Genomic DNA, 14,848 nt, shown 5'->3' on the forward strand with positions numbered 1-14,848 from the left:
TGATGGGAGGATGAGTCAGAGACAAAAAAAGGGATAAAAAGACAGAGAGAAAAAGAAAAGACCCATCTGTAATGGCCCTGAGCTCGTGGCAGATGTTGTGGGACTGGAAGATGTGTTGTGCAGTGCAGCCCTTTAGGCTCAGTCTGTATTTATCTGGGAGTACCGTCCCAGCCATGGAGGACAGTCTGCCGCTTGGGGACATAAATATATGTGTATTTATCTCTGTATGTACAAGTGAGGCCATCACTGTCTGTGAGCTTGCAAAGCAGAAATAAGGGGATGATAATGGGGGGACAGTGAGTGCTAGTGTTAGTGGTGGTGGGCCTTAATGGATGGAGGGAAACGTGGATATGCCAGTAATGGAGAGGAGAAAATGGGTAGCTTAGAGAAAAAAAGAGGGTCATTTGTTCTTCGTATCTTGCCTATGGTGTGTTCCTGAGAGAAACCGTCAGGTCTCGGGAGAGGAGAGGAGAAAATGGATGGAGATTAGAGGAATGTTTAGTGCAGGCAGACAAAGAAGAGAGAGCTGGGAGCATGGGAAGAGGAAGGGACTAAAGGAGGAGAGGGAATAGACAGCCTCTCATCTGTGAAGGGAGAAGCCCACATTAGCTATTCTGTATGAACACATACACGTTTAAGGATGAGTCACTACCAATGGAAAATAAGTGAATGAATGAGGCTAACTGCAATGTGTCTGTTACTCTGAGCAATTTTGGCTCTTTATTTTGTCTCCACCGCATCTCGCAGAGCATAATGTTTAAGCTCTCAGATCCAACTTCTGTGGGTTCCCCTGTCTGTCGGCCCGTGTAGAAGGCCAGTAACGATGTGCTGCTACTGCTGTGTGTGTTCAGATTTAAGCGTATTAGAAATAGCAGCAGTACAAATGAGATCTTACATCAACACCCTGTGGGGGGTCGGAGCTGAGAGAAGTAACGCCTGCAGCTCTCCACTGTTATCGCTAAGACACCAGGCCGAACAATGAAGCAGCGTGCACACACACACACACACACACACACACACACACACACACACACATAGATAACAGTAAAACAAAAGAGCTGCTTTTCATGTTAAAGAACAATACCAACCGATTTTTCATTAATTCCACATATTCCATATTCCGCTTTTGAAAGCTTACTGTAGGTTAATGATTGATTTCCTACCCTTCATACAGCAATGGACTCGCTGGAGACAGATAATCCATCACAATGAACGAGCTACATCATGCAGTTAATCATTTTGTTGAACATAGTTTTGCAGTTAATAGGCCAAAACATAGAAAAAACACCGATATGGTTCTTTAATCTTCTCTAAATTTGGATTTAATGGGGGCGTCCCGGTGGCTCAGACTGGTAGCATGCTTACCATGAAGGCCATGTGTTTGCTGCAGCGGACCCGGGTTCGAATCCGGCCTGAGGTCCCTTTGCTGCATGTCTCCCCCTCTGTCTCCCCCTTTCTATCTGTCTCTATCTAATAAAGCAGTAAAATGCCAAAAAAATAATCTTTAAAAAAAAGAATAATTTGGATTTAATGATGACTCTTCTCTGCACAGGCCCTCGGAGCGTTCGGGAGAAGATGTGGACATCATTCTGACCAGGCTGAGAGAGGTCAAAGCCTTCCATAGGTTCCCACCTCCGCTCTTACTGCAGATCTGTGCCTGTGCCTTCTATGAATGCCTGGAGAAAGGCATCACGTGTATGTACATGTACACACAAATGCACAAATGCTTGGATTATGAAATTATATAGTATGGATTTGGTTTTGAATATGGCAATAGATGCTTCTGATGCTGTCAGGCTCAGAATAGCTCTCGGTAGTAAAGCATCATTAAACAATACATTTATACAGTATATGTGATTATGTGAGTGTGTGTTTTGTTGGGTTTTTTGAAAGCTGAAGAGTGATGTATTTTGATGTATGTAATTTACTATTATTTCAAGTCATGTGTACAAATTTCCAAGTGACAAATGCTGCTGTTAGGAAAATAACCAGTTATAGCCCCAAAGTAGTAATTTATCATCTAAATCACTTTATTTGAAGAGCCGCAGGCCGGAGTCGAGCCGGCGACCTCCTAGCTGTGAGGCGAGAGTGCTAACCACTACACCACTGTGTAGCCCTGCACTTAACATATCTTGGGGAAAAAAAAGATTAAATTCCTGTCCCTCAGTATAACTGGGAAATTAATGAATGACCCAGCTTAGACTGACAGTCTATTCATTTGAACTGCAGGCTGTTACACATAGCATGTGTGGCCCCCTTTTTTAAAAATCTGGTAAAACTTGTTGACACTTTGTAAAATATTGTATTTTGATCCATTTTATTCCTATTTTCGTCAAAGAAATTTTCGGTCATTTACGTGTAACAGGAAACTACTGAAGCTGCTTTAGGATTAAGCATTAGTCAGCATCCTGATATCCAGGATCTCTTTGGATTTGTATCACAGTAACAGAAGGATGTTTTGGAAAATATCATCTCCATTTTTCTCCAGAAACTCTAGAAATCCAACTTAAGTATCCTGGAGCAAATCAATATTACATGTCTTTTATTTCTTATCAGCACTCTGAAGAGTTTAATGTATTTTACTTTCCACAGTGTTTCGACAGGGAGACATAGGCACTAGCTGGTATGCTGTGCTGTCCGGCTCTCTGGATGTCAAAGTGTCAGAAACTGCCAACCACCAGGTAAGATTGACTGAGTCTTATACATAATTACTTGCTTCGTTCCACTTATGTTGCTGTGTGCCTGTTCTCCTTTTCAAGTAAATCATTTGAATCACTAATACATGAATGAATAATTAATTAAATCTTGATTTACTGACACCACAGGGTGCATTCCATAATTTTCTCTCTATATTTGAGAAGATACATTATTTTTCATTCCTGTATTTTTCATTTTGTATTATTTTTTATCATAACCTTCTCTGTCAACTTTCTGGCTGCTCTACAAGTGTGCCTCATGTTACAACTGGTCTTGTACATCTCTCTTGAATGCTGACATTGTTCCAGTACATTAGCTCATGTCTCCCTGCTTAAATATGCCAGGGCAAAGCTGCCACAGCACAGAAAACCGGTCCTCTGAGAGAATCGTGCTTTTCTCTGCATGTCATACCCTTTATGGCAGAGTGTGGAAATAGGTTTATACTGTACATAAAGAGGAGAAGAGGGACGTTTGGGAGAATAAAAGAGAGAGAGAGGATTTGTTCGAGACTGAGATAAGAAGTCCCTCCATTGTGAAACGTCCTTTTCATGTATGTAGCCCTAAAGTGCCATTGGTGGCCTAGTTTCCGTGGCTATATTTGAAATGTCAGTTTGGACAGCTGAAAAGGTTTCCATAGCAGGCAGAATATTTGACTAAATCAGTGTCGTGTGGGAATGTGTTCGTGTGAAAGTGTATCTGTGTTTGCTTCCCTCCAGCTAGTCCAATTATATACAGCACCTAGAGATATTTTCCTTACAGGAGACTCAGTTTACCAGTCACTCATATTTGAATTTATTTGCATTATTTACCATATATTAATGTGTCTGCTCTTCGTGTCTGTCCATTTTTATGAAGAAAACCTTTTGATGTTTGTTTTTGCTGTTTTTGCTGTTTTTGCTGTTTCTGCGTACTGTCTGTGCCTGCAATGATGAGACAATTGACAGGAAATGAATCAACAAATATTTAGAAAAAATAATTGAAACCAAAATGCAAACATTCTCTTGTTAAAGCTTCATAAATGCTGCTTTTCCTTGTCTTAACATGATGACAGGTCTGCCATTGGCTGCCTATTTCAGAACAGGAGACAGAATTCTCCATCCCTTCTGCTGTCTATTTTGCAGGGGCATGGTCTTTATAATCCCCCAAGACTATTGTGATTGGTTTAAGGAAATACAAACAATTTTGGGATTTTTTATGTTTATCCCAGAATGATAATGGGTGCAGCCAAAGGTCTGACTGTTTGAGTAACGTCAAAGTAATATTTGTGGGTTTTGGACTATTGGTTGTACAAAACAAGACATTTGATGACCTTAAATGGACTCTAGTGAATTGTGATCTGCAATTAAACTCTTTTCTGGTGTTATATAGACCAAAACGTTGAATCAAAAATGTAATGCATCTTAAATAATTATGAAAATAATAAATAAATATAATAGTAGCTCCAATACAATAGCCTCACAGCTGAGAAATCCACTTTTAAGCCACAAGTAGGGATGAACGTTTTATTGGAATTTATGGGCAATCGCAATATGAACTTGTGAACTAGTGCATCCTTTTAATATTTTTCAATGAAAATGAGAATAATTATGCAAAATAATAATTCCAAACACTGTGAATCATATCTCAGTTGTAATATCAGTTTAAATAATCACAATTAGATATTTCTTCCAAATTGTTCAGCCCTAGCCACAAGCAGAACCAGTATAACAGATCTTCGTGGAAGGCCTAATTTTATCTTGTTAAAGCCTGAAATTGAAACACATATTGCTTCCCACACATCCTTAATATGTTGTGTTTGTGTGCAGGATGCAGTTACTATCTGTACACTGGGGATTGGGACAGCGTTCGGGGAATCCATCCTGGACAACACACCCCGACACGCCACCATAGTCAGCAGAGAGACGAGCGAGCTGCTCCGTATCGAACAGAGGGAATTCAAGAGTCTCTGGGAGGTGAGAGACGAGCTCCTGTACTGGATGTAGCTGTGAGTGTGAGCTTCATGATTCAGCATGAACTCTGCTCTGGTAGCGTACCTAAAGCTTCCCATCTTGGGAAAACGTTTCCCTATTGAGACTGCAATTTTTCAGACAACCTTCCACTGTAATTGTACCTTTAACCACAAGAGGGCTGTCCACCATAACGGAGCCTTCTGCTCCACCTATTAGACACACACCTCAGGTGACATACAGCAGTGAGCTAATAAAGACATGAAAAGAGCGTGAGGGAGAGAGGAGTGTGTATGCACAATACAGGCCTGTGTGTGTTGTATTTTGTGTTGGATGTCCTTTGTTTTCAGAGCTTACTGCAGTATTTACAGTCCAAAGGATGATGCACCAACAGCAATATACAGTTTGTGTTATATGTTTAGTGCAGGCAGTGTGGTGGGAATCTAAAAGTGATAAATGAAGAGATCCCTCAACTGCTTTTTTATTGTCTGACTCAGATGCATATTCCATCAAAATATTGCTCCTTGCACCTCCATGAATAAAACAGCTATGTGTTTAGGTTGCCTCCTGGGCTCAGGTACTAATAGTGTAATATCAACACATTTTCATTGTGTGACTCTGCTAAAGAGGATGTGAGAAATATCCTCAAGTGATCTGACTTATTGCTGTTAAGCGCGTGAAGATATAGAAAAATGTATTTCAATTCTGTCTTTTTAACAGTAGACATTTTTGACAGCTCGCTGCTTGAAAAGCACAGGTGTAATTAATAACATTAACGGCTCCATTCCATTTATTAACATCATTTTTACACCTGAGCTTTTTCTGCTATGACAAGCCAAAAGGATCTATTCAGATAATGCATAAGAATCAAATAGGTTTTCATTACAACAATTGAATTACAATGATCTGTATTTATGTATTAAGGACATATGGAAATCGGTGAATTCATCACCTCTCCTTTTGTGCTTAAACACCGTAGGCATTACAATAGTGCAGAGTATTGATATTTATAGGTTGCAATCAATAAAACACATCACACCTAGGAGGGAAAAATCCAATAATACTGTTGTATTAAATAACTTTGATGATTCATGTTCAGAATATATAAACTCAGATATGTCAGGGCTTCCATAGAACAGAAACTGGTATCATACAAATTGGAAGAATCAGCACTTGGAAACATGGCTTTGGCCCGGACACTGGCACCTTCTTTGAGAGTTGGCATTGTAATAGTCGCCTCTCCGTGGGCCTCCTTGTCGAGGTTACCCTCTCCATTCACTGGGTCCCTCACAGAGAGGAAGTGCTGGCAGTGCAGTGGATCGGTTTGCTGTGGCTTCACAGTTGGCCCTGTTCTCTGGGCAGACAGCCTCTTATTTTGCGTCTTCAAAGGTCCCATTTCATTTTAAATTGTAGTTATTCTTTTTTTCTCTCTCGTCGGTTTCATACTTTTAATTGTCATAGGGTATCCGAATTGTAGGGGTGTTTTTGCTTGTTCTAGTTTGCATTGAGATTGGAGGTCAGGCTCAAATTAGGCTTGTGACGACTGGCCATTAAAGATAATGGAACATGATGCTGTGGTGCACCAGGCACAGACTTCAAAAGAGAGGCGTTGTTCGAATAGATTTAATTGCTATTAAAATTTCGTTTGTTAATATTTAAATACTTTAGATTAAATCATGCAACTTTAATTGTATTGCTTGCAGTAAACTTAAATTATTGATTATTTCAAGCTCCATCAGACTCAGAACAGTAGAAATGGGTTTATTCGTCCTTAATCTCTTCACAATAATATAATCAAATTCGGACAGAAGTAAATTACTCTAAGAAACCAAAGCGTACTTGAAATATATGGATACAAGATGATACATCGTCCATGCTGGCGTTTGACTGGCGTGCTGCAATGTAACTCCCTCAACCTCCTCCGTCACACCCTGCTTATCACATCTCCTGTCAGTGGTCTTGAGTTACCAGGGTTGGACAGTTTGCACATATAAAAACAATCTCCCAAGCTTAGCTCAAATTACAGAAAGATTTTTGAGTGTTTTGCTCCAAGGTCACTTCGCCACAACAAAATCTGACTAGCTGAAGTACACATGCTCACTTAGGAACACTATAGACTTCAATTGTAGCTGACAGGATTTACAACACAAATTATTCTGACAAAATGTGTGAAAAAAGTTGCATGAAGCCTGTTGTGGCTCCAGAGGGAGCTGTGTCTGTAAGATATCCTCAAGTGTTGAGGATATGAGGATATGAGTGTGTCAGTTGAGTCGCCGTTGGTTGGAGCTACAAGTTTGAAAATGTTTGAAAAAAAAAACAGGCTGTGGGTGTCAAGTAGAAAGACGTGAGTTTTCCAGACCTCTGTACTTGGCTCCTCCTCTCTGCTTTAGATAAGCGGCTCAAGGTCGCTATAGGTGCCACTAACATAACTCCCTTGAATCTCCGACCACAATGTCGTGTTATGTTGTGGATGATGTAGGCGGTGGGTTTTATAAAGAGGCAGAATGCATGGAATAAAAAAGCAATTTCGCTCCCTTTTTTAAAATTGTCCATTGTGAGTCTGACAATCTGATGGCAGAGCAATGTTAAATCAATAAGGTACTTTAAGTGTAGGCTTTTGTTTCTACGGGCTAATGTGAAACATAACACTTACCTCTGGGATGAAGATAGATAGATAGATAAAGTATAAGACGCTTTAATTACAGCTCTTATGAGTGACTGTGGACAGATGTTCACCCAAATTTTCACTGTATTAATATTGACTCATGCAGCATTTTTTGGTCTGGGTTACTAGTCCCTGACCTTGTCCATGTGTTGTTCAGTGGTTAGCCTATTTTGTTAAATCTCATTCTTAAGTGCTGGTGTCATAAGATATGAAAGAAAAGAAAGCATAAAGAACATTTTTATTTGAATAAACAGTTAATATCACTATGGGCATTTTTTTCTGCTCTCTGTGTCAGTATAAAACAAATTTAGTGTTGCAATTTATAGTAAAAAAAATAACCTCTTCGGTACGGGTATTACTACACTGGCCTCCCTGAGATTTGATATCTCCACTTTATGACACAGGAGGATGTAAACATGAGATAAGACAATAATTGGTCATTAAGTACATGTGGCATCTTATTATTGAGCTCGTAGTGTGTTTGTTTGTCAGCTAAGTGCACTCAGTCTCCTTATCTGCTGTCTATTTTAGGACCGTAGACACGGAGCAGAAAACATAGCCTGAGGTGTTTCTCTTTTGAATCCCATTCAGCTCATAGTAAAAGGATCTTTGTATTTTGTGTTTGTGTGTGAGTGTGCATGGACTCATTTGCGTGCATGTGCTTGTGTGTGAAGAAGACTAGAAAGCCACAGGATGAATGCAGTCATGTGTTTGATGAAAGGATGAAAGGAGAAAAAAAGCGCTTCTCCATAATTCTAACACCAAGAGAAAGTGGGATGAATAAACATAAAATGTAAAACAGCGTGTCGTATCTGACAGATGTGTGTGCATATGTTCACATATTGTATATCAAACAGCTGATTGGTTAGCCTGCACTTTGCCCGGCTGGTATTGTAAGTCTTCTTTTCCCTTTCACCTGCTCTACATTTCTCCTGCCCACTTCCTGTCTCCTCTATTGGCCGTGTTGCGTCTTTTGCCAGCCTCCTTCCTCTCCATCCTCGCCACCCCTTTCTTTCCCTCTTCTGCCTCCTTTCTGTGTCTCTCCCTCCCTCTTTCTCCTCGTCCACTAGAGTAGCTTGGTCATACAGAGACTCGGATCACCGTGGTAACCTGGGAGAGAAAAGTGGTTTGGTTCTTGGCTCCATCGCGGCGAGAGAGGGAGAGCGAGAGACTGAGAAAGACACTGGGGCGACTGTGTGAGAGAAAAAGAGAGAGAGAGAGAGGAAGAGAGCAGCTTGTTTTGAGCAGGATGCTATCCGGTGGCTTGTGTGTGAGTTGTAAAGGAGCAGAGGGCAGCTCTCTGGGGTTTCAGTCCCTCCAGAATTAGGCGTCAGAGTGTGTTTCCTCAGGTGAGTCTGACCCCCCCGCTGTACCCCTGTGTAGTCTTTGCTGAGTGTGTGGGCTTGATAGTATTGTAATGTTTTCTTATATTTTTTTGTCTGTTCATAAAATGAAGTTGTTTAGCAATGTTGTGTCCCGGTTTTAGAGTGTTTGTGTGTACGAGAAAGACATCGACAGGGGGGTGTTTCTGTCTTTAGGTCAAACAGATGCTCCCTCTGTCTGTCTCTGTCACTGTGTGTGTGTGTGTGTGTGTGTCCCTGGCAGTTCTCAGAAGGCATGGGTTGCTTGGTAATGACCTTGCAGATGAGCAATGGCACATTCAGGCACATTCAGGGCTCAAAATTACCTGCTGAGTGTGTTTTAGCTTCTCCGCTGTAGAAATGCAAATGCTTTTTATTGTTCTTAACAGCTGTAAGAGCAGCATCTGTGCACATTTAGCAGCTCTGGATGCGCTCATTAACCCTGGTTTGAATGCTGCTTTGAGTGTGTGTGTGTGTGTGTGTGTGTGTGTGTGTGTTATATAATGTTAGTTGTTCTGCATGTAAATGATCTTGGTTGTACAAAGGGCTTTGTTTTGAGGGGCACTTGGAGTGTGTGTCTGTGTGTCTGTGTGTGTTTGAAAGTAACACTGTGTATGTTTGTTGGAGACAGAAATGCATTTTGGTGTCTAACAAATGAAGATATTTTATGAATGATGCGTCACAATGATAGTGTTTTCACATCAGCTGTGACTCGTGTGTGCATTTTATCTTGTAGAAGTATCGTCAGAGCCTGGCTGGACTGTTGGCCCCTCCTTATGGAGCTATGGAGAGTGGATCCAACAATGACAGTGAGTACACACACACACACACTAGAATGAAAGAAACACTGTAAATGTTGCTAGTACAGTTAATTACTAAACTTACTGCACTGATCATGAAATTCAGGGCTGATATTAGCACCACTTCTCTTTAAAATAACAGTTTGGTGGCCGACTGTTTCAAAGGACTGTTTTGTCTGAGTCCTTCCATTTGCAATCTACGAAACACCTCAGACTAACTACCTCAACACCGGGTTCAAACCGGCTGTGGAGGAGACTGAAAGTGTTGCTGGCTTCCTTAAGTTGCTCTTGTTAACCAGCTGGGTGTTTCACACCGGACACGCAGTGTGGAGCTCTGCCGACTCATGATTTTGGCATCTGGTTATTTTCTCAGCGTGCTGTGAGAGAATCTGAAATACACTGATAATCTATTCTAAATTATATAAAGTATGCATTATATATGATATAAGTTTCCGTGGCCGATTTGCACCTAGCACAATCCTCACGACTAGTGGTCCCAACATTTATCCCATCTGTCTACACAAAACAGTTCAATTTAAATGGATTACAGAATAAAATAAGTAGTTAACTGAGTCCCCAGCCGTTTAAGGATGCAAGCTTTAACATATTTTACTAGTAGCTGCCGCCTTAAGCTCTTTTTGACAACATTTTTTATAGTGTTATCAGTCTAATTCCATACCTGTGGACCTCTGTAAGCCACACTAAAGCTTGTACATTTAAGATTATGTCTTCTGCTCTTTATAAGACGTTTTTTTCTAGTCTTATGTGAGAGAAAGTACATTGCAATAAGATCACAGAGTCTGACTGCAAGGAACGATTTATTGTTTGCTTTTTATTGCAATGGAGTGAAGACAATGTTGCATATCTCTAATTCTTGAGTACTTTTGTTTCAAGATGTTATACATGTTTCTTACCTAATGTTTATCAGAATATCTTGTGCAGTAGAACTCGCCTCCCAACATTACTTTTAATTTAGAATGCAAGCTACACAATGAATAGGCTGTATGTTCTTGTTTTGGGAATGGAAAATATCCACATCCTATAAAAAATCTTCAGTTCAGCCAACATTTTTTCCCTCCCCAGGACTCACAGAAAAAGACAACATGAACTCAGACTCTGCAAACAAAGCTCACAACAAGGTAAATAGTCTCCCCACTTCTCTGCTTGGAACCAACAGGTCTGTCTTGGGTTTGTGTAGGAAGTTAAAAAAAAAAAAAGGTTCAGCATGGCAACTTGATCCTTTAAATAAACTGCCAGCATGAGCTGTGCCCTTCCTCAGGGCACACAAAGCATGAATGAAGTAAACTCACAACCAATATACTCTGGGCCAGGCGGTCTCAGCACAAGACCAGTTTGTCTTGGATTCCCCTACGCCTAGCTGCTTGTGTCAGAATATCTTTGTGGAGAGAGCAAAAATGTACATTGTAGTCCCTTGTGCTGGCCAGTGGATGAGTGATTTTTAATGTTAAAAGATGCTGTGGTTATCATTTGAAATAAAAACGTACTTAAAAGGCAAGTCAGGGAATCTGGAGAAAGATGTTTATATTTGAACACACCTTCAAAAGCCTGATTTATCGTTCCTCTTGCTCCCACTGTCTTTCTCTTTATGCATTAAAACACACATACACACAGAAGGGACAGCTAACTGACTGTAAGGGGATATTCACTGAATTTGACACCAAGTGTACTGGATTCAAATCACTGACTACACCTTTAAATCTGTGCTTCTGTCTGTGTAAACAGTGCAGAGGGAAGATAATAGCCACAGTGACTGAACCACAGTGTCATAAAATTGTGCACTGCTGCATACTTTCGTGTTTGTGAATGAATCAGAACGCCAGAATGGATTTTGGAGGTGTGTTCGTTCGGAGAAGAGACAAGTGATGACTCACAGCTGTGATCCTCTGTAGTTATGCTAATGCCAGCTAATGCATGCACATAGAAGAAAGATCCCATCTGCCCAATTAGTATGCCTCCCTTTGTTGTTTTTTGTTGTTTTCAACAGCAGCTGCGTGTGTGTATACACATCTGCCCTTTCCCGCTCTTTTTAAGGTGCAGGTGTGATGTGTAGAGGATGTGTTTGCGTGTATACACTTTGTTTTTTTGATACAGTTTTACTGGTATGAGGGCTGTTTAGTGCTGTACTGTATGCTACAAGCATTAATCCTAGTTTGCAATGCATGCATTTTCAAGCATTTCTATCCATCCGTGAGGAGTGGGTTGGTGATCGAAAAAGATCAATTTTATTATGCGTTACAGCCTGGAGTCAGCACAAGTAGTGACTCTCGGATTACAGCGCACAATCAGTTCCCCAAACTACTCTGCTGTCCCTGTGTGGTATGTAGATCCCTTCAGAGAAGCTGCAGAGAGCGGGGAAGGTTCTCCGCAACGCCATCCTGTCCAGAGCCCCACACATGATTCGAGACAGGAAGTACCACCTCAAGACATACAGGTGAGAGCATGGCTGTGTGGTCTTTTTTGCTTAGGAAGGTTCCAAACTTATTGAAATGAGCAAGAACTACATGTTATTATGTATTATTACATAGCCTGGTGTAAGTGCAGTTGATTCTCTTAGCAATCTGTATGAAATCTCCTTCATACCTTTCCTTTACTTCATAATGTTTTCCATTAAAGTCAAGAAAACGTGGTTAGGAAAAGAGAGGTGAGAAAAGAGAGAGCCTGCTCACTGACTCAAGCCACAAGTTTATTGCTCATGTTTTTATCTACTTTACCAGTCAAAAGTTTAATGGTTTTTCTTTATTATTTTCGACATTGTAGATTAATACTGAAGACATCAAAACTATGATGAGACACATATGGAAATATGTAGTAAACAGAAAAGTGTTAAACAAACCAGAATATGTTTTATATTTTAGATTCTTCAAAGGAGCCACCTTTTGACTGGTACTGTACATGTATCTTCATCAGGTCAGAATGAAGATCCATGTAGATCGATATGTTGTCAGCATAAACTTGTGGCTGTGAGTCAGTGTGCAGGCTCTCTGTCTTTTTTCATTGATGCCTTTGGATGGCCTAGCACCTTTGCATGATGTGCATATTATACTCTCCTACTAGGAAAAGAAAAGACTTCTAATACTAATCTTATTGACAGTACGACTGCAGCCTATCTCATCATTATTCATGCAACAGCTTTAGAACATGTTCTGTAGATTTATTGCCATGTGTGTATTGCAGACAATGCTGTGTCGGCACAGAGCTGGTGGACTGGTTGGTGCTGCAGAGTGCCTGTGTCCTCACACGGTCCCATGCTGTTGGGATGTGGCAGTCGCTGCTGGAAGAAGGGGTGCTCAACCACGGTAACTCAAACTTTGGCTTTCTCTTTTGCATTTTCATCATAGCATATGCTGTTTAGTTTTATTCCATGCACTGCACAGTTGTCATAACATGCAATAGTTGTTCCCAAATCCCTTTTGCAAAGCAGCCAAAATAACGTCTCTGGCTCTAAGTTGAGTTGTGGCTTTAACTATATCTGAACATCAATCGCAGCAAAAGCGTCAGTATGAATACCAACATGGAAATTAATTAGGAGTTTTGAAGCAGGAACATGAAATATAGATTGAATCTAGATCTCTAATTCATACACTTCAAAGGAGATGTCTGAAATTGTGTTTTTAATAAGAAAACAACTCAGTATCACTAAGCACGTACAACATGTTGTGTTTATATGTTTGCACTTGTGCGTGCTCTCCAGTGGACCAGGAGCTGGGCTTCCAGGACAAGTACCTGTTCTACCGTTTTCTTGACGATGAGGAGGAGGACACGCCGTTGCCTAGTGAGGAGGAGAAGAGGGAGAGTGAGGAAGAGCTGCCAGAGACCATCCTCTTCCTCGCTCAGATCGGCCCTGACGCTCTGCTGCGCATGATCCTCAGGAAATCGTCAGTAAAAGTCACTAATATTGCATCAACTTGCATTATAAATCACTATAAATGTTATTTTCAGGTTAATCAAGAAAGCTTATTTAACATTTTTTAATGGTAGTAAGTTGGCAAAATAAGCAAAATGTTATCCAAACTAACATGTCAAATACAGTGTTATCATGTGAAATAATATGAATAAATCATTATAGTGACTACGTTCAAAACAGCAATACTATTTTAGCATTAGGATGTGTCATTAGTAATTTTGCTGCAGTGTAATAGGAGGTGAATCATGCATGAAATATTCATGATGAGTTCATCCTGACAAACCTCTGTGTGTCTGCAGGCCTGGTCAGAGGACAGGGGATGACCTTGAGATCATCTACGATGAGCTGCTTCACATCAAGGCCTTAGCTCACCTCTCCAACACTGTGAGTCAGACGGGCCACTTTACTTTTAAAGGGACGGTACAGGTTTAAATGAACGCTGTTAATTCATCACAACCACTTGCTACAGTTGATTTGTTTTTGATAGTTTGGATGTTTGAAGTGTGGTTGTATGAGGTAGTGATGGCAGTTGGCTCGCTCCCAGTTTAGAAAAGCAGTTTAAGTTTACACTATTTAGAGTATTTTCACCACTTTCCCTTGCTGTCAGACAGCCCTTTATCCATATCCAACTCACTCTTTCTGTAAGTAACTGCATTTGCTACTCTTTTTGTCAGATGGCTTTGAAGCAAGCAACAGTTTTCATTCCCTGTCACAAAGGGAAATCTGATGGCCATGAAAAGCAGAATAGAATATAGTGTAAAATTAAACTTATATTGATTATTTTTCTTAGGTGGTTGAAATAACTTTTACTGCTACCCCCGTCCACAGCTCAACATTGCTTAGCTTTCAAGTTGGTGCTTCTAACTGCTTCTACAGACTGAGAGAAGTGCCATTTACCAACTACTGTACTACACTGAATATAGATAAGTTTCTCATATGCTGTACAATAGAAACACTAGAAATTCAAGCTATCCCTTTAAGACCTGAGGGAGAAGACGTGGTCACTAACATTTCTCTTACTAGTGTAATGGGACAAATTTTTTACACCAATCTTTATTTTCATCATGTGGAGGAGTCCTCGAGTCTGTGCTTTTGTTCTCATTTTCATGCTTCATTTCTGCCTAGATTCAGTAACATGTGCATTAGATGATACCACATTATTACAGTAATAAAAAGTCACATGAAGCACATTCCAGGAGATCAAAGTGGTTCATGAACAATTGGCTTTTTCATTTAACTGTTTTTCTATTCCTCTTTTCCTCCACTTTTCGTTTGAATGCAGCGCTTATGAATATAAATGTCAGCAAACTAACAGTCCAATAGAGCAAAAACTCCCCATGATGGACCAGAAAGTGTCCCAGATCACTTCAAATAATCCTTAAAAACCCTGATCTGTGCATTTTACCCTTCTCTTTCATATTTCTGCAGTGCAGCTAAATTCACTATGACTTGAG

General features: G+C 40.4%; 1 protein-coding gene across 3 annotated transcripts in view; it reads left to right on the top strand.

Moving 5' to 3' along the window:
- LOC131979768 (rap guanine nucleotide exchange factor 4-like) overlaps positions 1 to 14,848 on the top strand; it is a 33,344-nt gene that overhangs the window by 9,671 nt on the left and 8,825 nt on the right. The window contains exons 4-12 of one of the 3 annotated variants that reach the window (XM_059343784.1): positions 1,553 to 1,695; positions 2,593 to 2,681; positions 4,503 to 4,649; positions 9,406 to 9,478; positions 10,553 to 10,608; positions 11,815 to 11,921; positions 12,665 to 12,786; positions 13,182 to 13,365; positions 13,694 to 14,819. In XM_059343784.1, the coding sequence (XP_059199767.1) occupies positions 1,553 to 1,695; positions 2,593 to 2,681; positions 4,503 to 4,649; positions 9,406 to 9,478; positions 10,553 to 10,608; positions 11,815 to 11,921; positions 12,665 to 12,786; positions 13,182 to 13,365; positions 13,694 to 13,826 (1,054 nt within the window). In that variant the 3' untranslated portion in view covers positions 13,827 to 14,819. Of the gene's footprint in view, positions 1 to 1,552; positions 1,696 to 2,592; positions 2,682 to 4,502; positions 4,650 to 8,573; positions 8,658 to 9,405; positions 9,479 to 10,552; positions 10,609 to 11,814; positions 11,922 to 12,664; positions 12,787 to 13,181; positions 13,366 to 13,693; positions 14,820 to 14,848 lie in introns of those variants that run through there. The other 2 variants (XM_059343782.1, XM_059343783.1) reach the window with 2 other exon arrangements.

Source organism: Centropristis striata, chromosome 11, assembly GCF_030273125.1.
Source record: "Centropristis striata isolate RG_2023a ecotype Rhode Island chromosome 11, C.striata_1.0, whole genome shotgun sequence".
Classification (NCBI taxonomy): domain Eukaryota; kingdom Metazoa; phylum Chordata; class Actinopteri; order Perciformes; family Serranidae; genus Centropristis; species Centropristis striata.